Source organism: Zonotrichia albicollis, chromosome 7 (genome assembly GCF_047830755.1).
Source record: "Zonotrichia albicollis isolate bZonAlb1 chromosome 7, bZonAlb1.hap1, whole genome shotgun sequence".
Classification (NCBI taxonomy): Eukaryota; Metazoa; Chordata; class Aves; order Passeriformes; family Passerellidae; genus Zonotrichia; species Zonotrichia albicollis.
Window position 1 is genome coordinate 25229606 of NC_133825.1, and position 27339 is coordinate 25256944.

Sequence of the window (27339 nt, forward strand, 5' to 3'; positions counted from 1 at the left end):
TAATTTTATATGTAACTCCATAAAGTTTAAACGAAGAAGTTTATTCCATAAAATTATTATGGCTTTATAAAGCAATGGCATTCTGTTATTCTGCTTTAGTAATTCCTTAGCTGATGAGGGTTGTTATTCCTAAGATCCTAAGCATCACTAACACACAATATAACAACATCCTAATTTCCCAGCTGATGTTTTATTTGATCTCAGAGCTTGCATTGCTCCTATCAACAAAGCCCTGCCACTGGAATTTCTCCCATTATCTTGCTCAGTTGCTGGTATTGAACATTCTACTCAAATCTCAAGCTAACCTCAGAGTTGCCAAATTGTATTTGACAGTTACTGTTGATGGCTACATTGTCAGAGGCTTGCAGCAAGTCAAGCAATATCATAATTAAGTGCCATTTCTTTTGACTGCTACTCTTTTAACCAGGGTGTGTTTATGGATCTATTTTTTTTTTTTTTTACAGAAATGTGGCGAGAGCAGTGACAGGAAAACCACAGAAAATCGTTGTTAATAACTTGAAACGTATTTTGCTTTTCATACACTTAAACAGAAAAGTGATGTTCTGCCTGGAGGGCTCTGGAGGGTGAGCACTCAGAGGGCAAGGACAAGGGCTTAGTCAGATGCACAAAGATGTGACAGGGGACACTGTGTTCCCACTCAAGCACTACAGCTTCTAAATGAGACTCTGCAGGCACAGGACTGTGTATTTAGGCACTGCCGCCTTATTGTTCCAAGCCTCGCCTTCCCACAAGCCAGCACTGAGGGACGGCTGTGACAAAAGGAGAGAGACTGACAGAGTGTCCTTCACACAGAGAGCAGTGCCAGCCCATGCTCTCCTCGCAGCCACCTCCACCCACAGCTCCCAGCTCTGTGCAGGACTGAAGGGCCGGATGCCTTTGTGCACATCTCTTGTTCTGCTGATTTTCCCTGCCTACTCCATGAGCCAGTGGAACTGTGAGACAGAGACCTGGCTTGCTGTGCTCTGTCCCTCCCCTTGTCCCAAAACCTCCCCTCCACTCAGGTCCCCAGCACAGAAAGTGCCCATTTGCTCACCACAATGACTACAGCACTCAGGTCTAGGCTGGACAAACGATCAGAGGGAAAAGTGAATATGGTGACTGCAAGCAGCTCCACTGTTGCTTTAACCCTGCAGTCTTTGCCAGCGTGAGGGATAACACCAGTTCTATAACACAGTGAGCAGTGCAGGTGCACAGTGGAGCCCCAGCCCCCAGAATGTCTAGCAGGGCGCTCCCAGCTCTCACCCACGTGCAGGGATCTGCTCCATGAGCTTGGCACTGGCTGCAGGCTGGCAGGAGGTGCCAGAGCTGAGCTGCTCAAATGCCAGCTTGTCTGGGTGTTTGCTGTCTGTGAGCCTCTCCACAGCCCTGTGCCTCAGAGCCCTGAAGGAGGGCAGTTCAATCCTTAGCACCTGACATATTGCATGACATCAACAACACACCCTAATTGTGTTTCCAGGTAGAACAAAGTTCTTACAGCGCTTGAGAGCACAAGAATTACTCATTCCTGTACTCCTCCTCTTCCTGGCCTCCCAACTGATATATACAAACCCCAATATATAGTCCAATCTCTCTGTAATAATATATTTAGGTGGATTTTAAACACATGCAAATTGCAGCTCAGAGGGATACAAACACATGTTTAAAGGCAAGCAGGTATATGTACAAACTATGTAAATCTTGTACTATCCTTCAGGACAACAAACTTTGGCCACTCTCTCCTTTACTAAAAATACACACATTTTACTAATAGCATTTTAAATTGCAAAATCCCTTGCATGTGCTGATTTTTTTTTCAAGAGTGAAGCACAGTAATTGTCTGAACAAATCCATAAACTTGCCCCTTCTAAAGGATGCGTGGTTATACAAAACCATACAGTGTAACAAAATTTCTTATTATCTACAGAATAGTAAGAAAATAAACACAGCAATAGGAAAAGAATTTTCAGAATGACACACATGATGACTTTAAAGCTAAAAGTAACTTAAAAAATAAAATAAATACCAAAATATCTCTGACCCTGAGGAGGTTCTTGAGAAGATGGAGCCAGCAGTGCAGGGCACAACAAAAAAACAAGACAATAATTGAGACAAGTGTCCCACTGTGTTTGAGGAAGAACCTCCATGAGGACAGCTGGGTGGTGGGCCAAGCTGCCCAGTGAGCCCATGCCATGTCCATTCCTGGAACCACAGAACATCCTGAGCTGCAAAGGACCCACAAGGATCATCGAGTCCAATCCTGGCCCTGCACAGAACAGCACCAAGAGTCACACCAAGTGCCTGAGAGCATTGTCCAAACGCTTCTTGAACTCAGCCAGCCTTGAAGTTGTGACCCCTGCCCGGGGGAGCTGTTCCACTGCCCAATCCCCTCTGGGTGAAGAACATTTTCCCAATATCTAACATAAACCTGCCCTGGCACATCTCCAGGCTGTTCCCTTGGCTCCTGTCAGTGTCACACAGAGCAGAGATCAGTGCCTGCCCCTCCTCTGCCCCTCAGGAGGAAGCTGTGACTGCACTGAGGTCTCCCCTCAGCCTCCTCCTCTCCAGGCTGAACTGACCAAGGCCCTTGCCCATCCTCATGGCCTCCCTGGACACTCTCCAACAGTTTTATGTCTCTTTCATACAGTGGTGCCCAAAACTGCACAAATCACACAGAGCAGAGCAAAGCAGGACAATCAACTGGAGGGTTTTGGCACTCAACCAGTTGACTGTGGAGCTCCTGAATTATTTCCTGACTGCATGAAAGGGAGCAGCTTTACACAGTCATGCTATGGCAAGCTGAAGGACAGATGACACCGATGTCAAACCTTTTCAACAAAAGCCTGTCTGGTGGCACCAGCAATAAACATTTCTCCACAGACTGCCTGGGTGGGCCTTACAAGCCAGAAGCTGTCATACACCATAGTGATTCCAACAGCACAGGGCAGCTTCTGATGTGCTGTGTAAAATTTCTGTCATTATTTTTATCTAAAAAACTGCAAATGGAAACACCGTGCCAGAAGCAAGCACTACCTCTGGTTCATCACAACATTTTAGCACAAAGCTCACTCTGCCAAGCAGTAATGGCCAAGTGTTTTCTGACTCATGCTTTACACAACAGCCCTTTCTGCATCCCTCAGCTTCACATCTTTTAAAAATATTCACATTACTGTCTGTGGCAGTCATGATGGACAGCTCATAGCTAGAGGTCCTGAGCCTTGAACAAACACTGCTGAAACAACACAGCTCTGAGTACAGCTTAATGAAAAGAGTAAGCAGACTTGAAGAGGCTGAGGAGAGCAACTCAAACAAAAGCAGCTGAATAGCAGTAACTTGGCCTACTTGGGCCTGCCTGTGACCCAGTTTTCTCTCCTGCCTGGGTGAGACATGTTTTGAGGAGCTGGGGTAGCACTGAGAGACCGAGGGCGGGCAGGCAGCGAGGCAGCAGCTGCTGCACTGCCCTGACAGCAAAGCGGGGAAGAACACCAAAGAACAGACTCAGAACGTGCTGCTTCCACTCCCAGGGCCGTGGATCCAGTGTGAGAGTTCATGTCACGGAGATGTCTTTATGGTTGCAACTGAAACTGCACACAAAAAGCCCTCCCTGCTGAGCAGCCTGATGCCTCTGGCTCCAAGGCATTGCTCTCTCCCCTACATCTGAAGTTACTAATTTTTAAATTAGTTACTTTCATATTTTCCAGCAGCTTTAGATAGTCATCAATTCAGGAAAAATCCAGTTTGCAAAATTATCAAGAAAGCATTTAGGTAAAATCTCTGCACATCCTAACTGTCTTTGACATTTTCCTTTGTTGTCAGGTGTTCCAAAAGCCAAAGAAAACCTATTGCAATTCCATGTTGCTCTTCATAAATCTTCTCTGACAGCTCTTATCTGTTTTGCCTCTCTGAGCAGGACTAGAGAGGAGATTTCTTCAGATGACCCCTTTCTACTCATCATCTTAGGGGTATACATCTTACATCAACTCTAAGAAACAATCAGAAAACAACATGATTCTTTGAGTTGCCTTCATATTGCTACTATCAATTTCACTTTTAACAATATTGTCAGAGAATGCAGAGGTGATATGCAAAACTGGTAGCTGTGAACTAAGATAAATGAACTTAATAAAATGTTCCTAAGTAAAGGGTAAAGGATTTACAGATTATTCAGTTGCTAGCAATGAATGAGACATTCAGCTCAGATCTATTTTCCTCTACACCAGTTTTGTTTATGTATGTGATATGTATCAGAAATACGTATAAATATGTGTTTATACCATGTTAATAGCATGGGAACCATATTCAAGAACCTTCTGGACTAACATTCCTCAACTCCCAATTCTTCTCACTTGCAGCTTTTATTAAATCTTACTGGGTATTTCCACCTTGTTTACACTCATGTTTGAATTGTAAACATTTAAGAAGTATTTTTTTTTATGGATTAATCTGTGAAGTCCACCTGTGAGAGGTCTTGCACAAAGTAAATCAAGAATTGCTAGAAATAGTGGGACTGATTCCGGTCTACTTTGCAATAGGCAAGAAAATTAAAGAGTCGTATCAGAGTAGAAACACAAGAACTATCATTCAGGTGTGAGGTGTCCTCTTATATTTTGTCTCAAATGGCTCTTATTGAACCAAAAATCAATTCCCAGGTATTCTTGACTGGCACAAGCAACACCAAATGTTCCAATAATGCAGAATTTGATCTTATAAGATACAGACAAGAGAATCAACTCCCACTTATGTGTTCCTACAGGCAAAGCCTTCATGGATCATGCCTACTGGGAAACAAGAGATTTCAGCTCACTAAGAGAATTTTCACAAATGCAACTGCACTATTTGCCTGAAGGAGATGTTTCCCAGGCAGAGGCTTTTGAATCCTCTAACCAGACATTTTGGAATAGAAATCTGAATTAGAAATGCTGTCCAGGATGCTCTCTGAATACATGGTGTTTTTATGCTCACCTGTTTCCTGCTCCATGTTTTATTGATATCTGTCTCACAATGGAATTAGGTACTAAGTCATTCCTCCCCTAAACTTTTTTGTTTTTAACCTTCTGACAAAAACAGCATCATACTCCAGAAATCAGCCTAAATTGGCACAACTTTATGATCCAAACTATGTCCTGCAATGATTTCTGACCTGTACTAGTTGAATTTACAGAGACAACCATGACTGACATCTCCATCAAATGCTGTGGATTTCACCAAATTCATCCAGTCATTGAGGGCATTTATGGGATGTTGACCTTCAGTAAGTGACTGTGTTAAAGTGTGTATTTTTGCTTCAGTGGATTTAAAACCATAAGGTAATGCTTTAGGAAATAATTTAGGGGTAACTCTTGCAGTACATTTGTAGCTTATCATAAGATTTATCACATTTTTTAATAAAGACCAGTATGAATGCTTAAAAAAATATCCAGGACCTATTTATGGTAGCCAAGGCCAAACTGTTGAAAGGAATCCCAATTATTTTTAGTAGAATAATTTTATGAAACTGAGAACAATTTACTCCAAAAGTTCTGCGAGCAGCATAGAGAGGAGTTACTGGCTGATTCTTCTCACTTATGTCCTTCTCACAGAAAAAAAAAAAAGCTTTAAATAGTTGAGAAAAATACAAGGATTTTTCAAAAGAGTCTTCAAGTTTTATTCAGTAGATAAAAACTAAACAAACTGCAGTGAAGGCTGCCATCCTTTTCCTACCAGGCAGAGAATGGCCACAACCGAGAAGAAAAGGAACTCTGGAAATGCTTCTAAAAAATCTCTGAAAAACAATTTCCAAAACTTTACAACTAACACCCAATAGCACAAAGATAGGCGAAACACTCACCAGATGCAAGATCAAAATTGACCCAGGATCAAACCTTACCCTTTTACACTTTCTAGCTTGGTGTTGGGCTCAGTACCAGGTAACTCTTCCAGAGTGCCTGGGAAAGGAAATAGAACAGTGAAATCATCCTCCCACCAGGGTGTTTTGAAGTCTGTGTAAATCCTTCTGAATCCTACTCCTACCTCAACTATCTTGTTCAAGCTCGTGTGGCCTACGTGCTGCAATTGCATACACATGCTAGGATTTTTCCCCAAAGCTCCCACAATGGTTAAAGAAAATTCAGATCTTGTTAATAAATCTTTCATATTAAATGGGTTGAAATTGACAGAACAAGTTTGTGGCTGGCTAGATACAAGTGATATAAAGCCCTCTGCCATGAATAATGGAGCAGAAACATCTGAGATAAAGAAAGTCTCAAAGTTTAAATATCTGTCTAGAGACATTTGGGTTTGCTGCCTTTATTTTTTTTTTTAATTACACTTCCAAAGCCTAAGAATAAACATTTTTAGATACCAATTAAGAGACCCATATAAGCATTCCTCTACTTTAGGGAATTAGCTAGAGTGAAGGATGAAATGATTAAAGATAAGAAGGAGGAATTTGAAGAAATTGAGAAGATTTGATTTCTCAAATGAGCTTTCCTCATACATGCTGGCCACTTCTTACAATGCAGAAATGCAACAAGACTTCTGCTGGCATGTTTGCCACTTCAGTAAACTTCAGTGTTGCTATCAAAGAAGAGATGCTGCATAACATGCACACAACATAGACAAACATTGCCTTGTCTCAAAGACTGTCTGGAGCTACCCAATAGGGGCTAAACTCCAGGATTTTTGCAGAAGGCATCATCAGGTTTTTATGCAGACACACACACCTCACTGTCAGTCTTTCTCAAGTGCTCCTGTTCCTGTGAGCTAAATCTCCTCTGGCAATATTCCATGACCAATAATTAGAGCAAGTTCAGTTGATGAAGCAAGCTTTTCTCTCTGTTAATTGAAAAAAACCCAAGTGAGCTCCCAATCCCTACTTCTATATTAACTGGAAAGAGGCTAAGACCTAAGTTCATGTATTTTACTGAAAATTGCTCTTTACATATATTTAGAGATACTTCCTGTCTTATATCCTAATTATTTTTAACTTACCAGTTACTGCAGTCAGGTAAGAGATGCATCTTCTTCCTTTTTCTTTTTTTTATTTTTTGGAATGCAAATTCCTTTTCCAAATTGAATATTAATTTGTATGACCTTTTCAATATTTCTGAAGAGCAGGTTGATTAACTCAGATTGTGTCAAAATATTTGACTGAAGAAAGCAGTGAATTGACTTCAGTTGTACCAACAGAAGTAAAATTCACTCTGTCTCAAAGTCTGGCCCTGTAACAGATTTTGTAGCTGCCAAGCCCAAGACTTGGTTTTACTCCCCATGCAGGTGAATTTATTAATGGCACATGATTAATTCCTCAATGGAGATAAATGCCACAGGATCATTGCCATCATCCTGCTGCTACTCCACCTGAACAGAGTTAGGAGGAACTTGGCTGATGAACACACAAAATTCAGTCACTACTTAGGGAGCACTGCTTCATACTGAGGACTTCAGTTATAACATTATCCAGTGAGCTTCAATCAAGACATCATTCTGGTAGCATGGGCAGTGGCATCTGATTAGCCTAGTTATGGCATTTTAAACACAAATCACTGATTTTGTTTTGTTTTTTTTTTTTCTAACAGCTAACTGGGTGTAAGAGAATGCAACAGAGGAAGCGAGGATTTGAGATTATAAATAGAAAACACACACACAGAGGAAAAAAAGGTAATTATGTTTTCTGTAATTTTACTCCCCTACTGCTAATGGCAGGAGCAACCTGGACACACTGAGTGTCCAGATCACAGCCAGGGTTAACTGTTCTCTGTTCTCTCACTGAATGGCAGATTTTAGTACCTCTGATGTGGGGAAATGGCTCAAACCAAGTAACCAGTGAGAGATGTGCACTCTCTAGTTTATGGAACTTTTTAGTAAGCCTTGGCAAGTGCTATCTATACTAATCCTACCAATAATGTGATGTCATTCTAAAGAGTTTTATTATCATTACATTGCAAAGGTTCCATATTACAGGTCTGTACCTCCTTGATGTTTCTTGTAGGCATCACCTCCAGGCACTGACTCATCCTCATCCCCACAGCAGCCAACTAACTCCAGTTCCCACCAACCCACTCTTTTATAACACTCCTTTTATTGGCTACAGGTGTGACCTGCTAAAATCAGGCCTGCTCCTACTCTTTAATAATTAACCCAGCTGCAACTCTTTAGAGGGTAAGATTACTTTCTATACTACCTTTATTTACTTACATTCTATCCCCCTACAATAATGCAGTTGATAAAGATCACAATATTTCAAGCTCTGTGGAAGGCACGGTGATAAAAAGACAGAACAGTCTTTTTAGTTAAAAAGACAGAACTGATATTTATGTAAATTATTGTACCACACTGGACATTACATCTTCAGAAAAAAATTGTAAAGCAAACAAGCCTACCACTCCTCCCCAAGAAATTAAGATGTAAAACTTCAGTTAAAGCTCCAGAACTTTTCACTGTTAAGAAAAAACCAAACAAGCAAACAAGCAACAACTGGTGGAAGTATTTAGCTTTGACAGTTAAGATGAGATTTTTCAAGGAGCCTAATGAATGCTCCAGCTGCATTTTGGATTAAATTAAGTGGCTAATTTATGTTGTGCTTCTTTGTTAGCTGCTAGTGATGGGCAAGCCCAGCAGCACGGATGCAGAATGGCAGTAATGGACTTTGCATGACATGATTATTCAGCAGTAAATGAGGCTGGGGACAGCCCAATACTGCTGTCACTTAAAGCTGTATTAAAGTGCCTGACATGGGCAAGTTTAACTAAACACTGAGATGGCAGCTCCCAGAGTGATCACTGCGAGTGTGTGGTTAGGAACGACAAGATTCAAACCAAAGGAGCTCTGTTCAGCAGCAGAAACTCCAAAATCAGCCAAAAGACTTATAAAAAAATTACCTATTAACTTTCTTTCAAATAATTATATCTTCTCAGGTGCTCCTGGGGTTTATTTCTTCCTTCACAAAGTAAACTGCTCTCTTTACTCTTTGCGAGGCTTAACAAAAGAGACTGAGTAAAAATGTCAAAGTCACTCAGTATTTTCTCAGACACCTTGTTACCAGTTATGGCTAAAACTTCCATGCTGAATAAAAAGAATAAATGATAGGAAATAAAATATGGAAGTGAACTGCAGGCACTGTGCTTGTTCCTAGTAGATCAGATTCTTACTCAAAAACAACAAACCTGAGAGGAAAATACTGCACTCCTGCTATTACTGGATCAGTCTGGATCTTTTATTTTACTTTGAGGTTAAGACAGATATCTATCTCTATATTTGCAGTGTTGAACTCACAATATCTGAACACCACCTAACACTTTGCACAATAAACTCCCAGGAGCATTGAACACGCATTGTGCTCAATGTCCTGGACTCTCACTCAGGCTCCCACATGCTACATAAAGCAAATAAACAGCTGAAAGGATCTAAAACATTTGAGGAAAAGCAGCAATACATTAGTCTTTCCACCTCAAGCTCAGTGGGTATTTGCTGGGATATACTTCACACAGATAGTTTCAAGTTCACAGAAAGCTGACTAGCAGATAAAAGGTCCTGATAACCTTCAAAGCTCTGCATTGCTGTTGAAAAATGCTCACTTCCCACCAAAGTCTCCAATGGATTAGCAGCTTTGTGGTGTGTGAGCCCTCCCCACGGCCTTTCATTATATTTCATAGTCACTTAAGCCTTTTGCTAATAAAAAGACAATGCCAAGGGTGAGATTATGAAATACCCCAAAGTTAAGGTGATAACAGTTTAATTAAATGTTGCTCCCTAACAACATTTCTGGCATGGTTCTGGCAATAAAAAGGAAAAGTGAATGTTGCAATTGCTTCCTTTGCTTTTCCCATGACACAGCCTTTCAGAGCATGCTGCAGAAGGTCTGGTTACATGACATGGTTGCTAAATTCAGTTTTACACTGGGCACAAAAAATTCACTTTAACTTAGAGTTTGGTATGGAGAAGGCTCTGTATGATCAGATTTTGTCTGCTTATTTTTAATTAAAATAATAGGGACAGGTCCTCAAAGGGAGTAAGTGAGCATAGCTCTGTTGAAGGGAGTATTTTCCAAACCTTCCCTCAAAGTCAACAGCAAAAACTTCCCATTAAATCCGCACTGTGCTTTCTGTGGAGATGCACATCTCTGTACATGGCACTTATAAGCAGGATTTATTCACTTAATCAAGACAGTAAATGCACATTTCTCCTCTGCAGTTACTCTTTTGGATGCTGCTTTATTCCTTCCTGCCGCAAGTAAATGGCTCTAAGTGCCACAGCCTTGCCTTCACCCTGCAAGTCGCCTGTGATGGATAAGCAGATGAATGGTTTCCTAGTATCTTCTGTGAGATAACTTCTTCTACAGTGCTATATTTTTTAGATGCTATATTTTTTCTGTATGTAAAGCAACTCTGCTTCAACTTAAGCTTGAAAATTTTACTTTGGTAAGGGCTTGGGGTCAGTGCCTCATCATCTGCTGTTGTTGAAGCAGGCAATGTGTGACATGCACCAAAACATACAAAACATCAGCTATTTTCTGTGGAAGACATGGAGAGGAGTGATTAATTTTACACTGCCCCTTAAAACTGGGCTGCTCTTATAGCTGTGAATTATATGGCACAATAACTGTATCTATTAAAAATCCATACATCGTTCTAGTAAACTTTCAGCACCCCAAAATGAGGATACACTTAGATTGTGTTAAATCAGTAGTACATGAGGGTATATATAGGAGTTTTACCAGGGCAAACTAGATTAACCAAACTAAATTAAAAAAAGGTATGTCACAGAAATTAAATAAGGAAAAAAGATTAGTTCATTTTCAAAAGTAGAAATGTCAATAAAAATACAGACAAGGAACACTTGATTGCATAAGAAGCAAAATTAATTAAATCCCAACGTGACACTTTGCCATGGTACATTTACTAGGCAGTGTAAAAAAACATGAACTCTGACTCAGACATCCCATATCACACACAGAACAGCCAGAAAAAACATTCCTCACGTCTGCAAAAGCAGCAGCTTGCAGCAGTAGCTCATGGCATCATAGATCTCACCACACTGGAACAACCTTCACTCCTCCCCTGACCCATAACACACATTTTATTGATGTTTCTCCCCAGACCAATACTTATTTTCTGACTCAGCTGCAGCACTTACTGATTTGTCTCCTCAGCAAAACTCCTGGCTTCACTTTTGCCATGAGAACCATCATTCCCAGACTTGGCTTTTAGGATAACAACAGGAAACAATCCCCTTTCCTCTACAGCAACAGAATCAGTGTTCCACAGGAGCACTGCTGCCTTTTCCAGCTGATTACGCTGCCTCCTAACCAACAACTGAAGGGGTTTATTTTCTTGAAGAGGCACTGGACTTTCCCCTTTTTTAATTTTACCTTTCCTGCCTGCCTCAGCTTCTGTCTTAAACGATCTGCCATGAAAACACAGGTCAACAGGAGGGCTGACAGCATTTTACAGCCCTGATCCGTGGCGCTCCATGCTGAGCAAACAGCACTGGGAAGCAATCCAGCAGACAGGAGTGTTTTTCAGACACCACTTGTCTCCTCCCTAAAAAGCTGCAATTTAGCAGTAGGTGCAGAAAGGCACAGCAGCAAAGAGAAGGGCTCAGACACTTAATACACTGTATTTTGGACAACAGAACATTATTTCTTCATTGTGCTCATAACAAATGTTCTTGAAAACACCAAGTGAAACACTAAGAGCTAAACACAAATGGTATTTGATTATTTTACAAAGGTGCCCCTGTGGTTTTGGACACAGCTTCAGTTGTTTGTTTACCCCTACATGAGACAGACTAGGCAGAACAGACACAGATGTGCGTGGCAAGTGTGTGAGCAGCTCAGCCCAGCTCCTGAGCACAGCCCTTGTGCCTCTTCTGGCAGGTGTGGAATATGGGCACTGCTGCCAGAGCAGCTCTCACACACAGACTTGGCTTTCTCCAGCAATGGACTGCTTGGCTGCTCCATCTCAGGAGCTCAGGTCTTCTAACTCAGTGACATTAAACCAATGAACTGCATAACTCCTTACCTGTGTGGCACTTTGAATTTTTATAGTTGTAACAAACTTATTAACCAAGAATGATTAAACTTAAATGGTAAGAAAGCATTTTCCTCTTGTAATACTTCCTAGTGGTAGACAACCTGAAGTGGTTTCTTTCTGCTTTCTATTTAAAAAAAAAATGACACCCCAAGAAGCAGAGCACCCATAACATGACAGTTCACATTAACAGCATTCTTAAGGAAAGTAACATTCATTTCATACATTGCTAGAAATGTGCCTGGACAAAACAGGATCGATCATTACACAACACATGATTAGATCAGTAAGTTAGACTGGAATGAATTAGGAGTTGTGTGTTTGTGCATAACACAAATGGAAAAAAAAGTTACTTTAGTTAAATGTGAGTGTCCATGTTTTAGTGAAAATAGAAAACTAGAAAAGATTACAGAAATAAAGGAGGAAACTACACTGGATAGCTGGTTTAGGTATTCATACAGACAAAAGGAATTTGGGAGATCAGTCATCTTCCATTTACAACTCTTCAGTTGTAATTTTGTTCAGGAAACTTTGAATTTTAGAACTAATTCCTCTGACATTTTCTGTCACGAATTAAGATTTATTTTATCTCATACAGTAATGCATTTATACATTTAGCCACTTAACAATTTTTCATAAGATATGGGGGCATTTGTTGGCATTTATCTTTCAATCCCCCACAGTGTAAAACATCTTTGACAGATGCAATGATAAAAATATGTGAATGCCAGATTACATGAAGAAATCACAATAACATTATTTCTTGGGAATTATTATTAGAGCTGTAAGTTAGCATCTATTGCAGCACCTGGGATACAAAAATATGGTTTTCATCTATTTTTTAATCACTTATATTCATTTCAGATACAATTCTGTCAACTTTTAAATGAAAATTATTATGTCAACTGAAATTACTTTTGTTCACTAACTATACAAACAGTTTCAAATCAGTTCACATTTTTATCGCACTGCACGAGAGAAATCTCACGTTAATATCCAGGAGCACAGCAGAATCACATTCTTCAAAAAGACAGAGATCTCTTCCCAGTTAAGAAAGCAAAGTTATGGTCAAGATTGTCTGCTTCTTGCCATCGCTCTTTCAGTGAATTCATGCCCTCCTGCAACTCTGTTTCTGTTCCCACCTGTGCTCCAGCACCCGCTCACCTTTCCATGAAATCAGGTGGAGTCGCGGCTCTGCAGGGCAGCTCTGGCCTCTGACAGATCCCTCTGGGATGTTCCCAACCAAATGGGTCAGATATGATCAAAGGTAGCAGAGGCGTTTTACCAAATATTTCTAGCAAATTGCAGGAAAAAAATAAAAAAAAAAACCCAGAAGCACTGAACCTAACAAACAATGTTGTTGTTAAAGGCACAAAAGGTTACCTTTGGTTTCCAAAATGGAAAGATCTTCTGCAGTTATTTTTTTTCTGTTTCAATAAAAAAAATCTCACACAGTTGCATTCAGGTTTCTTAGTGAATAAAAGAACTTAATGCATAATCATTTGCTGAAGAAAATGAAAGATAAAGTTAATGAAAATTATGATGTCATTTTGCATTCAAGTTAGATGATGGAAAGAAGTATCAATATTTGCATTTCCCATCTTACTTATTGCAATGATAATTAATAATAACTTTCCTAAAGAGAGGAAAGTAAAAATGGTATCTAAAGAGACATTTTAATTATTTTAATCTTATTAAAAGTTTCAGAGTTCATGTATTTGGAATATATAATGCAGCTAAAGCAATTTAAGTATAGGCAATGTTAGAAAGGAAAACAGCGTAAGAGCAATCAAAATCCCCTTTTTCACAGATTTTCAAAACTGAGAGTGGGAGTTAATCCTGACTGTTAATCCACATTTCATGTTCATGCTCCTCTTTCAGGTTGTTGCAAAAGTACATGTTAATAAAAGCACTTATGGAACAAAGTGTTTAAGTTGTTTATTTAAAGCCAGCCTTATTTTGGTGGCATTCTCTCATGTCTCTAACTCCTTTACTAAGGCTCTTGAAGAGGAGGCTGCATTATGGGAGCTGTATCAAACAAGATTGTTGAATTGCTTAGCACATCTCTGTGGCCATTAGAAATCTCAATACTTCCAGTTGTTCCTTTACATTTTTGCCTAAATACAGAATCTAACGTGAAACCAGGTAGTAGGTGAGAAATTCTCGATATCATAAACACAGGGTAAATAAGCAAAGGTGTCTAGAATAGAATAACTTCCTGGCATTTCAGTTGTGATGATCTAAGCCAAAACAATGGACTACAGCTCATTCCTTTTAGAAATTGTGTTTACGTAAAGCTGAAAAAATATTGTACTGTAGCTATGGATAATTAGAAAGCTGCAGAGGAAAGTTTAGAGTTATATCACATACTTTTTCTAGCAGTAAAATGACATAAATAAATAAGGACTAGTATATTTCCGACAGGACAAGAAAAACAGGACAATCAAAACTAAGACTAAATTCTTTTTTACCTACCCAGAGCACAGCATTGTAAATAAGCAGAGAACTGAGTATCAATAAGCAATTATTTGTCTGAATCACACAATATCAAGCAGAAAATACATTATTCCAGAGTATTTCTAGAAAAATAACAAATGGAGCCATTTTATTTAGATACAAGGAAAATCTTTTACCACTAGAACAGTCAAGCATTGGAACAAGTTGCCTCGGGAAGCTGTGCAGTCCTAAGTTTTTAAGATTAATCTGGATAAAGTCCTGAGCAGCCTGATGGCACCTGAGTTGACCCTGCTTCAAGCCTCAGATTAAAGACCTGAGCTTCCACCCTGAATCATGCAGGGGTTCTGGGACATCCACTTTACAAATATTTTTTAAGTAAAAATGTAATCACAGGCACAAAAGTTACAGAAAACAGGGAACATAAATAAAAAAATACACGTGGGAGCATAAGTGCCATAAAGCAAAATAAAACTTTAAAAAATTGAATTAGCACATCCTTAAAGGTAAAAAGGCAATAACTATTAAGTAATACTCACGGATTAAAGTCTGGAGAAAAGTAGAGAAAAAAGATTTGTATGCTAGTAAATAATCTATTCTAGACCAAAAACCACTTCAAACATATTGCACAGGGAGGCCAGTGCACGAAGACAGAGATGGCAAAGAGGGAAGGGATACTCTAAATTATTCCAACAAGTCTGTTGCTCCTTGCACTGCAGGGCTCTGCACAATTAACTAAAAGACAGTTGGGAGATAAACATGAGGTTGGCAAAAAAAACCTCTGAATAAACCAAAGGCTCTCATTTATTACTGAATTATAAAAGAGGTTCTAGGCTCTAGCATAAAAGAAATAAGGAGTTCTGAATAATAGATGCAGGTGTTCATATATGGCCTTATGAATAATTCAGAAAATTTAACATTAGAGACTTTTTTAAGAGAAAAAAGATAACATTGACAGCAGAAGTAATGGTGATACCAAAATAAGCAGGGAGCGAGAGATGGCTGCAGAGCTGTGACAAATGATGGAACAGGAAAGGAAAACACTCAGAGGAAGTATAGAGCTAAAAAGCTGCTCTTAAGAACAATGACACGAGTTGTGACAGGGAGAGACAGACTCCTTTGAAGAGCAGAAGACTTTGCGGGCAGGTCCATCAGCACAGCTCTGCTACCAAAACGAGCATCCACATTTCTTATAATACTGAGAGCAAAAAAAGGAAGGCTAAGGTGAAGGTATCAAAGTGATTGAGCAAGCAATAAGGATGACAAAAGTGTAAATTAAATGAATGATGGTACACACCTTGGCACCATAAAATGAGGAGCATAGAATGGGAGAAAAGTAATGTTACATCATAGGGGTTACCATGGGAAGGTAATTCCCTAACAAGTGAATCATATACTGCGAGTTGTATGAATTTTTATTAGCATGCTCTATTAAGAGAAAAAATTCTATAAATTTAAATTGAAGAAAGATTTAGGGAAATGGAGCATATGTGGGGGATTGGGGAGGCAGAGAATTTGGATCTTAAAGAGTGAACGGTTTCCCCGCCACTTTCATCACAGTTTGAAATGGGAACAGACTGTGTCCCATTTTTGCTAAACTGGCACCACCAGAACCAGGAACACAGGCTGGACATCCAGTAAGGTGTCTAGCACATTTCAATTCTGAATTCACAGGGCATTTGCCACAGTAAGAGTTATACCTGCAGACTTTTAGGTGATCCTGAATTTTCTTTGCACAAGGACCGTTTGACTTTCACTGAGCACGGCTGAGCAGACTGAAGGGGATGTTTACCAAACTGATTCATGGCCCACAGATGCTAAACCCAATCCACAAAGGTGTTGAAGCAATGAAACCATCAAAACAGCTGACACATGGATACTAACACAACTTAAAAGGTATAGAAAAAACTACAGATCACTTGAAAAAAACAAGGAAATGTCATTACATTACTCACCCTTTGAGGAAACAACTCCTGACATAAAAGTTGGATAAAGCAGCATCAGTGCTAAGGCATACATTTGAATTGTCTTTCAGCTGTTCTCGATCCACATCAAGTAAGAACCTTTGACCATCCAGTGTAGTGCTCACAAATCACCACTTGCATTCAGCAAAAAATAAATAACAGAATTTCCATATTTTCCCTGAGGTTTAAATTCTTCATAGTTTTTTTGGAAAAAAACTTCACTAGAATACGTGCTTAAAAGCAGTAATTTTTTGAAAAAAAACCACATGAATACCTATTTAACTTCAAAGAAACAGCATAATTTGAGACAATTACATCTACTTTTTCTCTCCAGTTCTTTAAGTGACTTTCTCTTTAAGTAACTTTATGGAATAAATTTAAAGTGACTTGATTTGTTCTATAGGATTTCTATAGAATTCACTCACCTTCTCCCACCAATGGTCAGCCACCTTATTTCAAGACAGGATTCACTACTAATTGAGAGAATGAGATGCTCTGGTACCACCTTACCTTGAAAAGAGACTCCATCAGGCAAGAGACATTTTTAAAACATGCTAGATAGATTCACAAGAAAAAACTGACAAATAAAATATTCACTTCTCTTTGTCATTTTCTCATAATTCATTAAACAAACACTTAATTGAGGCCATTATCTTAGTTTTGACTTAAACACATTACCTAAAGTACAAATGCATAAAAAGCCTTCAGGTAGAAGTCACAGTCTCATATTCCCACTGAAGCAGGCTGTTAACTTGAGTTTAATAAAATCTTCTATTTTTGTGACACACTTCCCAAAACAATGCACTGAGTGCAACTGTTTGCAGCTGAACAACTGTAAAGGTCTACTCTGTCAGCCCCTGTAATGTCCAAAATCTCCAGCCCAGCTGGCTTTATATGCAGTGCACAGACTCTACTTCACAGCCTCAAAGAAAAATAGGGCACAGAAGACATCCAGACTTTTCTCATCAGCAGCAACTCATCCTTATCTTGAAAGCAAATTTAAATTATTTGAATGGGAGTAATGAGCACAGTGTAGAATAAACACAGAAAATGATGTGTCTGGTATTTTTCATTAATATCCCATGCATGTACATATTATACTGATAAATACGTATTTTTGTTTTTCTAAAGCTGATTAACTGTATTTAACACTGCTGTATTCATTTTCTGAGCATTCATATTTTATGAGCTGGTAAAGTTAGTGTACATTGTGATTTCCATTTTTCAAATGCTGCATTACTTCTGGGTACAGGAGAGGGCATTATGATAACAAATGAGTAAAGCTTCAGTGTGTGCATGCTGTACTCTCCATTAAAGCTAAATAGAGCAGTTTGTGATACTACTGATTTGTATTCACTGCTGTAAACAGCAACACACTTAAACAGAGCAAGTTCATTGATCAGTACATTTATAAAACTACCACAAAAAGAAAGTCCCCAGAAGTACATTAAAAATAAAAGAATAAAACAATCAGGAAGGTACAAAAGTTAAAAGGATAAAAGGTTGGGAGAAGGAGAATGGAAGTTCAAGAGAGGAACAAAGATACTACTAGTTTTGCACAATTGCACCAAATTACTTGTGCATACTCAATTTTGTAACTACTGTTGAGATTTATCTAGTTTTTTAGATTTAGGCAATTTGGAGCCAATCAGGAAAAGGACAGGCTCACTTCAGATGTCAGTCCAGTCACACACAGGATCCTGATTTCAGGTTCTGTACATCATATTAGAAATAACATACATGTTACCAAAATATCCACTGACTTCCACGTGTTTTAGTCAGAATCCAAGAGCAACACAGAAGTAACTCTTATTAAGTCCAACTACAATTCTCAAAATATACAGTCACCTATCACTCTAAAAACACACAAAGCCTTTGTAGGCATCAATTCTGAACACTCTTGGCTTGCACTGAGATACTCAAGTCTTCACAGCACTGAAGAACTTTATTCCATGGCACAGAGACTGGGAAGGGCTGGAAGAGCAGAAGGGAGGCCAGGCTTGGGCAGGCAGCTCAGCCCTGCCCTATGGCCATGCATGAGCTGCCCTCACTCCATGCTCCTTGCATTACTCAAAACCTTGAGCTTTGGGTGACCACGGTCATGATTTCAATGAGGAAACAACTTAGACACCTGGTAATTAACAGCAAGCTCTGGGAAGCTACTAATAGAAGTAGTAATGCGCTCAATGGCAAAAACTTCTTTGTCTCTGACTTTCATCTCCTCTGTAAACTGCTTGCTCTAATTAACATTATCCGGCTCTTTTCTGTTACTTTGTATTTCACCATTGAACAGTGAAGACTTAAATTGTTTTAGTTAATTCTGCTGAGAACTAATATACTGTCCCATTTTGTGCTTCTCCATTACCAGGTTATTTTTGTATTTCTATTTTTTATTTTCTATTTGAATGTGAAATGAAAAATTATCAAGAGACATAAAAAATAACCATAGAGTAAAACTATATTACAATAGAGTTTACTTGGTAAAGTAGGCATGGAGTAGTACATAATTAACTCGGCACAAAAGTAAAAAGATCATATTAATTCATATGATAATTACAGGAAGACTCATACAATAGATATAAATGCAGTGAGTAAATTACATGAACATGTTCCAAAAGGATCTGGACCCACAGTAAATGAAAATACCTCATGGTGATTTATTTAACCACCCAAAGAAGAAAAGCCACCAGTGGTAAACAAAAAAGTCCATTTGTCATCTCAATGTAACAGTTTACAAGCAACTCTGAGATCATTTCCACTGTTGTTAAGAACTGAGCATACACGAACACCACCTGCACTCTCATACACAGGATTTGTTTTTCCCTCTTCCTTTTGTGCTGCCCACGCTCGCGTCCCAGATAATTGTTGGCTGTTAAGTCTGAAGCAACACCAGCAGATACCCTGGGCCACTGGACAGAGTGTTTTTCAGCAGAATCACACTTGAAACGAGGAAAAACCAATGCAGATTGGAACAGGAAATGATCATGAGACAATTTTCAATTACGATAAAAATATCTTTATTAGAAACTGTCAGCCAGAGTAGGAATATCTCTGTGCTTCTCCACGTGCCAATATCCTACAGCTCCTGCAAAAGAAGAGAAAAGGCAGCTCATGAAACAATAACTTAGTGCTCTGCACAGCACAGTGCCAATTTTCCCACACTGCTTACCCTTCTCCTCTGCTTCCAGCAATTACTGGCAGGACACCATCTCTACTCATTCTAGGCAGGACACAGAAGGACAGAAAGAGATTTAGTTCACTGTCAAAAGCACTGATTTTTCTATACAAGTGTAGTACACATTACAAGAGCACCAGCGCCATGGAACATCTATGGAGGTACTTACGTTCTGCTTCCCAAATCCTTGCATCATTTACGGAGTGAGACTTGACATCTAGGCAGCACCTCCAAGCAGCCAAAGGGCAAAGCAGCCCTGATTCACTGTGGCTGCACAAACATGGTCCAGATCAGGGGTTTGCAGCCTCTCCTCCTGTGCCAAGATAACCTCAACACACAGTGAGCAACCTTGTACTAACAACAAATCCCCCCCATCCCAACCAACAGTTCTCACAGACATGTCCAGATGGTACTCACTGCTTTGAAGCCTCCTCCCAGTCCTCCCTCTACTGCAAACATAAAGTGCCACTGGCAGATCTTGTGGCAGCTGTCTGTAGCACCACCTTTGACAGGAGGACCTCACCTTTGCCCTGCCAGCCTTGTTTCAGCAGTGTACAAGTTACTGTCTACATATTTTTGCATCTGGTTAAAGTGCACCTGAGCCCAAACTAAGGCCAAACCTCAGCACTGCAAGTCATCTAATTGCATTAGCATACCGTGGTGTCACTTTTAACAATTCCTCAGGCTCAGCACAGCATTTACCTAAATACCATATTCAAAATGCAGGTTATGAGACTGACTGGGTATAAGGTCACATTTAAATACACAGCTGTCTGCTCAGTGTTGAAGCCATCTAATTACCTGTATTTCATGATAAAAAGTGTTTCACTCTGAGGCACACCAGCAGTGCAGGAACCCAGGGCACATGCCCAATCCCAACCAGAATGTACACATAGTATGTGTAAGTAGAGACAGGACACAGCAAAGCCCCTCTGTGAGCATGTGAGATGCTGTATCCTCAGCTGAAATCCAGCTGGAAGCCCCTTCTCCCTGAGGTGCCAAGGATTTTGAAGCTGGCATGATGAAGAAGAGGCTTGTACCTGGCACTTGGAGGTACATGGAAACTTACCTGGAGGCTTGTACACAACTTCCATTTTTCAGGCTTCACAAATTCTTTTCTTTTTAAACCCACAGGAAACACTTGGACCTTATTAGTGCCCCCCAATCAGCACAGAGTGGAACTCAGTCCACATTCACCTTGGGAGTGACAGAGTAACAGTCCTCAAGTATCATTAGGGACGATGCACAACCCCTTTTACAGGCTGGTACAGACCTCACCTAATGCAACTTTCTCCTCCCAACCCAGACCCCAGGAAAACAGAGAAACCCAGTTGGCTTTCCCAACTTGTCAGTGCACCTTGTTATCAGTTTGTATTTTTAAAATTTCTGTAAGTTTTACCACAAATGATCAGGCATTCAGTTAGAGAGAGCAGCAGAAACCAAATACTGGGGAAGGTTACCAGAGTAAGTTATATATATAAAAATTATTTTATACACACAGTTCACAGAATTACTATTTTGACAGAGCAACACAATAAGCAATTAATGACACACACAAGTTAACCACACAGTAAACCTTTTAAAAATGATGCAAGTTAATCCAACCCAGTTCACTGCCAATACAGAAAGTGCAGATAAATTGGAAAAATGACATACCAAGAAAAGTAAAGATGGCAGCACCAAACCAAGATGGTAGATAGGTTACAAAACATTTAGGTAAAAATCTTTCCCTCTCAACTAAACTAGAGCCATATGCCCTAAACTGAGCCAAGATGTGAGGCAGCCTGCAACTTATGCGCCAGATGCATGGTGACTTTAATTTAGGAGATATGTTCTCCTAAACAGATACAACCACTGGCAGAGCTTCCTGCAGCCCCTGAGGAGCCTCTGCTCCATCCACTGCTCTCACAGCACTCAGGCATCAGCTGTTCCTGTAGAACTTTCTCCTCTGCTGCTCACATCTCTTTCCCCTAGAGATGATAAATGACTCTTCTTCCCAGCTAAGTGAATCCCACGGAAAATGCTGAGGGTCTAAATCCATTTAATGCCTCAGGATGCTATTGTTATTTTGCAGCATACTTAAAAAGGACAGGTATTTCATACGGCAAACTGAAAGATGAGGTCCCAAGAGCAAAGCCTTTAGTGAGTTTGAAAAGATAAAAGCCAGAAGGAGGTAATGAAAATTCGAGGCAGGACGAAGAACAAAGGGATTCAAGGAGCAGTGATAATGATGGTAGAAAACACTGCAAGTATCAATGGCTACCAGAGTAGTCCTCCTTAAGTCTTCAGAAATTTACCAACAGAGTACAGATTAAATAATTTAAATACTTATTGATTAATAACAATTATTAATCAATTATTAACAAATATAATTATTAGAAAGATATGGTCTCATAGTTCTGGGGGATGATTGTGAACAGAATCTCTAATAAGATGTTGTGCATAAAACAGTCAGTAGGCCATATTATCAGCAAAAGATCTACCCGCTTTATACTATTAAAAGGAATACAGGGCAAACTGAAATTAATTTATTTTTTAAACATATATCCTTTAGAACACACACACTTTTGGTCATGAAATTCAAGGAATGTTCATTCATCCTCTCTTCCAGCAAGGACTGGAGCATTACAGCGTTTTATAACAGATAAGAGCTTCTAAATGGTAACAAAGGTAAGGACCATCCATGCACACACTGGTTATTTATTATAATTTTCTGGTTGCTACTGCAAAACATTGAGTTTCAGAGGAAAGAATCCAGGTTTCCAGTTTTTGAGCTGTGCAAGGACTAATGAACTCTGCCTTTTTATTTCTGGCATACTGGAAAAATACTAAGTTGTTGCACTATTGGTTATCATACCCATCAGCAAAACCAACTTTTGCAGTTTGTAAAAATCAGAATGCATCAGTCACAGTGTGTGACACAAGGTCACTGAGTCAATCTGGTTATCTGGAGCAGGTATTCCCAGAGTCTGACATCACCTTAGCACAATGAGGAGGCAGCAAGAATAGGCACAGTGAAAATACAGCATGCACCACCTTCTCCACTGTTAACAGCTGCTCAGACTACAGAAAACAGAATACATTTCACATTGTAGTCATGGCAAGGAGATATATAAAGTTTAATAGGAACCCATTCTTGAGTTACTTTATTACTCTGCTCAATTAAATGCTATTTAATGATTCAGCACTTACAAGATATTATATACCATTCATACTCCATTGAATTCAGTTACTGCATTGACTTCAGTGAAGCTCCTGATTTTTCCAGAAAAGATGAGTAGTTCTAAGGAAAAAAAAATTAACTTTCTGTTTAAGACTTAAGAATAAACAAATTAAAAGTAGTGACTGTATATAACAACTGCTATATTTTCTGTAATGCATGGGGAGATTGAGATTATCACACCAGAATTGTTTACACCACTGATACTGGGTTAACTGGTAAGGAACCCAAGGATGAAGACTACTTCATGTTATGTCTGTATTTCCATCAAAAATTGCAGTGGCTATTGCACTTTATTGGAGCATTTTATTTCTACCTGTATCCACCATAAATTACTGTTACAGCATAAAAGATCAGCATTCTGGATCATCAGAGTTGGTGTAGGCAACTTGCAGAAACAGTCATGTTTGTTCCTGTGTTGTAGCAGGTTATTCTAATACTCACCTTTGTGTTTCATGCCTTAGCACACCTTAACTGCACTTATCCTCAGTGTAAGAAATGAGTTGAAAAGGCAACTCCTTGTCTCAGGCACTGGCTTGCAGCTCACAACATCCACAGGTGACTCTCAGGTAACAATTTCACTCTGCAGCTGGGAGAACATGCAGCAGGCCAGTGTTCCACAGCAGCTTTCAGCTGCTACCTCTTGCTCCAAAGTGACCGTGTCAGAGATATTTTCCCTCATCAACAACATTTTCACCAGAAAGGTAAACCATTCAGCCCTGAAGTGCAGTTAACCACTTGGGTAAACAAAATTATTATAAGCTGTAGATACTTGTAACCCCATGCTCTCTAATGCTAATGATACATCACTCAGTTTTTTCATTGTATAAAAGTATAACAGCTGCTTCTTTTGATTATTATTTTTTTTAACAATCTCTTGCTCACTTACACATTACCAACCACCAGCCTGCTTCCCATTGACACAGAATTGTTAATGCTGCTCATGTTTCCAGTTTGTAAGACCATGGTGACAACTTTTCCTAACTTTTGTGTTGGAATGTGCATAAAATTGCATGTATCCTCACAGGTGAGACACAGGGCACCAGAGCAGAGCAGGTGAGCTGCTGGGTGCTCTCCTCACACCGCTCTGCTCCTGTGTGAGATGGGGAGAGGACACAGCCAAGTCTGCACCCCCTCACAAGGAAGAAATAGTTTCTGTGGGACTGAAAGATAGCCCCCTGAGAGCTGAGGAATCTAAATTCAGAAAGCCTGAAAAAACTTACTGCAACTGAGAATCTGAAGCACAGACAGATTAAACGACCTTGCCCAAAGCCTGTCCAGGAGATTGCAGCAGAGATGGATATTGAATCAAGTGACAATCAAACACCAGACTTTTTTTTGGATTTGATGTACTAGAAAGTATAAACCATTTCTTTATCACCAGAAGTTTCATAAAGCTGGACCACTGATGACAATATTTCAATCCACAATTTTAAGGCCATAATGTCCCTTGACCACATACTTGGCTTTAATTTAATTCAGGTGGTGCTGCACATGAATACATCAGAACCATACATTAATTGCTACATTTGCAACATTTTAAAACAGATTTGCCACATCAATATGCCTTTCTTTGTCTCTGTTATCCATACAAAGAAACAGCCAGTGCAGATCAATATCAGCAGCAATACAAAAGTAACAGGTATTCAAGTTTTGGAATGCACAATATGGAATATTGTATGGAACACAAACCTGACAAGACCCAGACAGGAAAGGGGGTGTGAGACCATGAGAAAGGTTAACACAAAATTATGAATGCATAATTCTTGTTCCCAAAGCACTGTTTGTGAGAGAAGGGTCCTCAGGAAAGAGATTTTAACCAAATCAATGGAAAAGCAACAGGCACTGCCTCTATTGAGCACTGGGATGGGCTGCCATGGAACTTGTAGGGGAAAACAGCACCAATTGGTTCACAACAGGATACATAAATTAATTCATGGACTACAGCTTCCTAACAGGACAGTAAAAGGACTGACTATGTATATACACTCCACTGATCCTTGAGAGTCTAGGAAGAAAAAAAAAAAAAAAAAAAAAAACCACAAAACCCCACACTTATATACCTTCCTTGGCAAAGTACACTAAAGTAGGGGTGTAGTTTCAGTGCACATTTCATCTGTCCCCCCGGACACCTCTACAGACAGATGTTCCCACTGCCATGAGGTTTCAGCTTTAGCTACCATGGAAGGAATTCAGCTGGCCCTGGCAATCCAACTTAAATGGTTTACATGGTTTTCAAACAAAATTTCTGTAGGATGATGATGAAAATGGAATTTCTAAGGCAACTGAGCCCACAAGTGCTATGAAAACAAGAGTGTTCTCTGGATTACATACAAACAAAACAAGTTCAGCACTGTCTCTACATTGATTTTTTTTCTAGCTAGACAACACCCTTTGCATTAATTGTCATTATTTTCTACAGTCCAGAAGTAGAGGCTTTACAGAAGTGTCCCTAATTTGATGAGCACATTGTCATCTGAACTTTCTGCACAGGCTGTGGATTTGCTACAGATACAGCAATGATTCCATGTATGCTTTCATTTCCTAAGTAAATCTTCATGAAGACCAGAAGAGGATTTAAGAAGCACAAGCATTTCACTTCTGCATATGATTCCAGAACTTGCATTTTTCTAGCCCAGAGAAAACAACTTCAAGCATCATTTTAGGCTGCTGTCATAATATTTTCAGGCTTGAGATACAAGATTTCATTAGTTTTTATGCCATCAGGATCTGCTCCAATATTAAATTAAAAAAACTGAGAGGACTATTCTGAGCCAGGATTTCAGGGATTGGCTTTAGTTCATGCCTTAAAGAAATGTCTTAAAAAAAAAGAGAGGAAACTGAAAGTCTCAAAATAAAATAATTCAGCTTTGCCTCTTGGGTTGCACTTTCCTGCTTCTTACAGAAAGGTTCACTCAAAGCATCCCATGTCTCTATACTCCTTATCCTCTTTTACATAAATGCTTGTCCTTCAACTTGTGTGCCTCAAGACTGCCGCTCACAATTGAAGCTAAGCAGGACAAGCAGGATATCTGCAGAGCCTTTCAAGTAACCATTCCCCAGCTGTGCCTGTCCAATAAGTCTCTGAAGACACTTGCATTGATTCCACTGGCCCTTCACAAGCCTCACACAAGGTGAAGTGAAACACAAAACTTCTGGGCCTCATGAACCAGCTCCCCAGAGAGAACAGTGCCCAAGGATTGGCACAAACCCAAAAGCAGGAGGACAAAATCCCAAAACCTGCTGGCACCTTTGCTCCTGTAGCCTGCCATGCAGTTAATATTCATCACCTTACGGGGTTCTTGGCAATTTATACTTAAGTGGTCAACAAAATCCCCATGCTGGAACTTAAAACTGATAGGTTATAAGGCTCTTAATTATAAAATCTAAAAAAGTCAAGTAAAACTTAGCATGGGGAAAGAGCATATTAAAAGTAACTGTTTTGTGACTTCAGTAGGAAATTGCATGCTTTTTATTACAGTGTTTTCATTCATATTTAATGGTTTATGCAAGCTGTTCTTACACAAAGGACCACTAACTCTGTTAAAGATGGATCTCAGCTTCCTGAAGCCTGAAGATCACCAGCTGAGAGGTGATCTGTTAAGCCTGTCATTCCATCAGGCTATGAACACATCACAGAGCTGCAGCTGAGCCAACAGAATGTTATCTTCCTTTCCAAAATTGTAAGGAGAAATTATTCACTCCATTTTTAGCTTTTTTTCTAACCAATTTAACTTTTTTCACAGAATGATGGATTTTTAACTCTTTTCTTAAAAGCATTTCTCTGATTTGAATTATATTTAATAAGATGTTTCTTATTATACCTTATTAATATTGCAATTACCAACAAATTCCTAACAAAAAAAAAAATCTGATTTAAAATTTACTTTCACCTACATGAAAAAGTTAGTAACTCTACCCTAAAATCACATATAAAATACTATTCCTCAAGATTATATGGTCACATAACCTTTATGTTATGTTTCATTAAATACCAATGGAATAGTAAAACATCATTATGTAGGTTTTAAGATCCATAGCAGTGGAAAAGAGAAAAAATTAAACCTTCATATAATTTCAAATGCAATTGGCAAGTATAAAAGAACTCAGTCCAAAACCCAGTGGTGGAGGTCACGGGAGCCTTCCCATTAACTTCCATGTTCTTTGGACTAAGGAAACAAGATAAATCTCAGCAATTGAAAGGAAGAGAAGGTAAAACTTACCCATGAATTCAATTCCTAAATGGTCTGCTATACTCATGAAAGCATGTAAAAGAAAAAGAGAAAAGAAACAGAAATGTTAGAAACAGTAAAATATAAATTGATCTTGATATGGCAGTGCTGCAGAACATGTGGGGTCAGGGCCCACTGTGTGGGTACAGGTCAAAACAAAGGCACAGCTCTGACCCTCAAAGGCAATCCTAAGGTGGAGTTTAGGGCACTCAGCTGTCACATGAAGAGATGTGCATTTGGGATAGGAAATGAATGCCCTTATATTTGACTTTATGTTCAAGGCAGCTAC

At 39.4% G+C, this 27339-nt stretch overlaps 1 protein-coding gene and 1 long non-coding RNA gene across 2 annotated transcripts in view; both read right to left on the reverse strand.

Annotated features, from left to right (window-relative positions):
• Nucleotides 1–27339, reverse strand: part of NRG3 (neuregulin 3) — a 339710-nt gene that overhangs the window by 40246 nt on the left and 272125 nt on the right. The window contains exon 4 of the mRNA XM_074544710.1: nt 27042–27068. Coding sequence (XP_074400811.1) covers nt 27042–27068 — 27 coding nt within the window. The remainder of the gene's footprint in view (nt 1–27041; nt 27069–27339) is intronic.
• Nucleotides 372–20923, reverse strand: LOC141729681 (uncharacterized). The gene is made up of 3 exons (XR_012581088.1): nt 19768–20923; nt 19593–19643; nt 372–19508 (listed from the first exon to the last, which is right to left on the reverse strand). It is a non-coding gene; the product is annotated as an uncharacterized LOC141729681 (long non-coding RNA).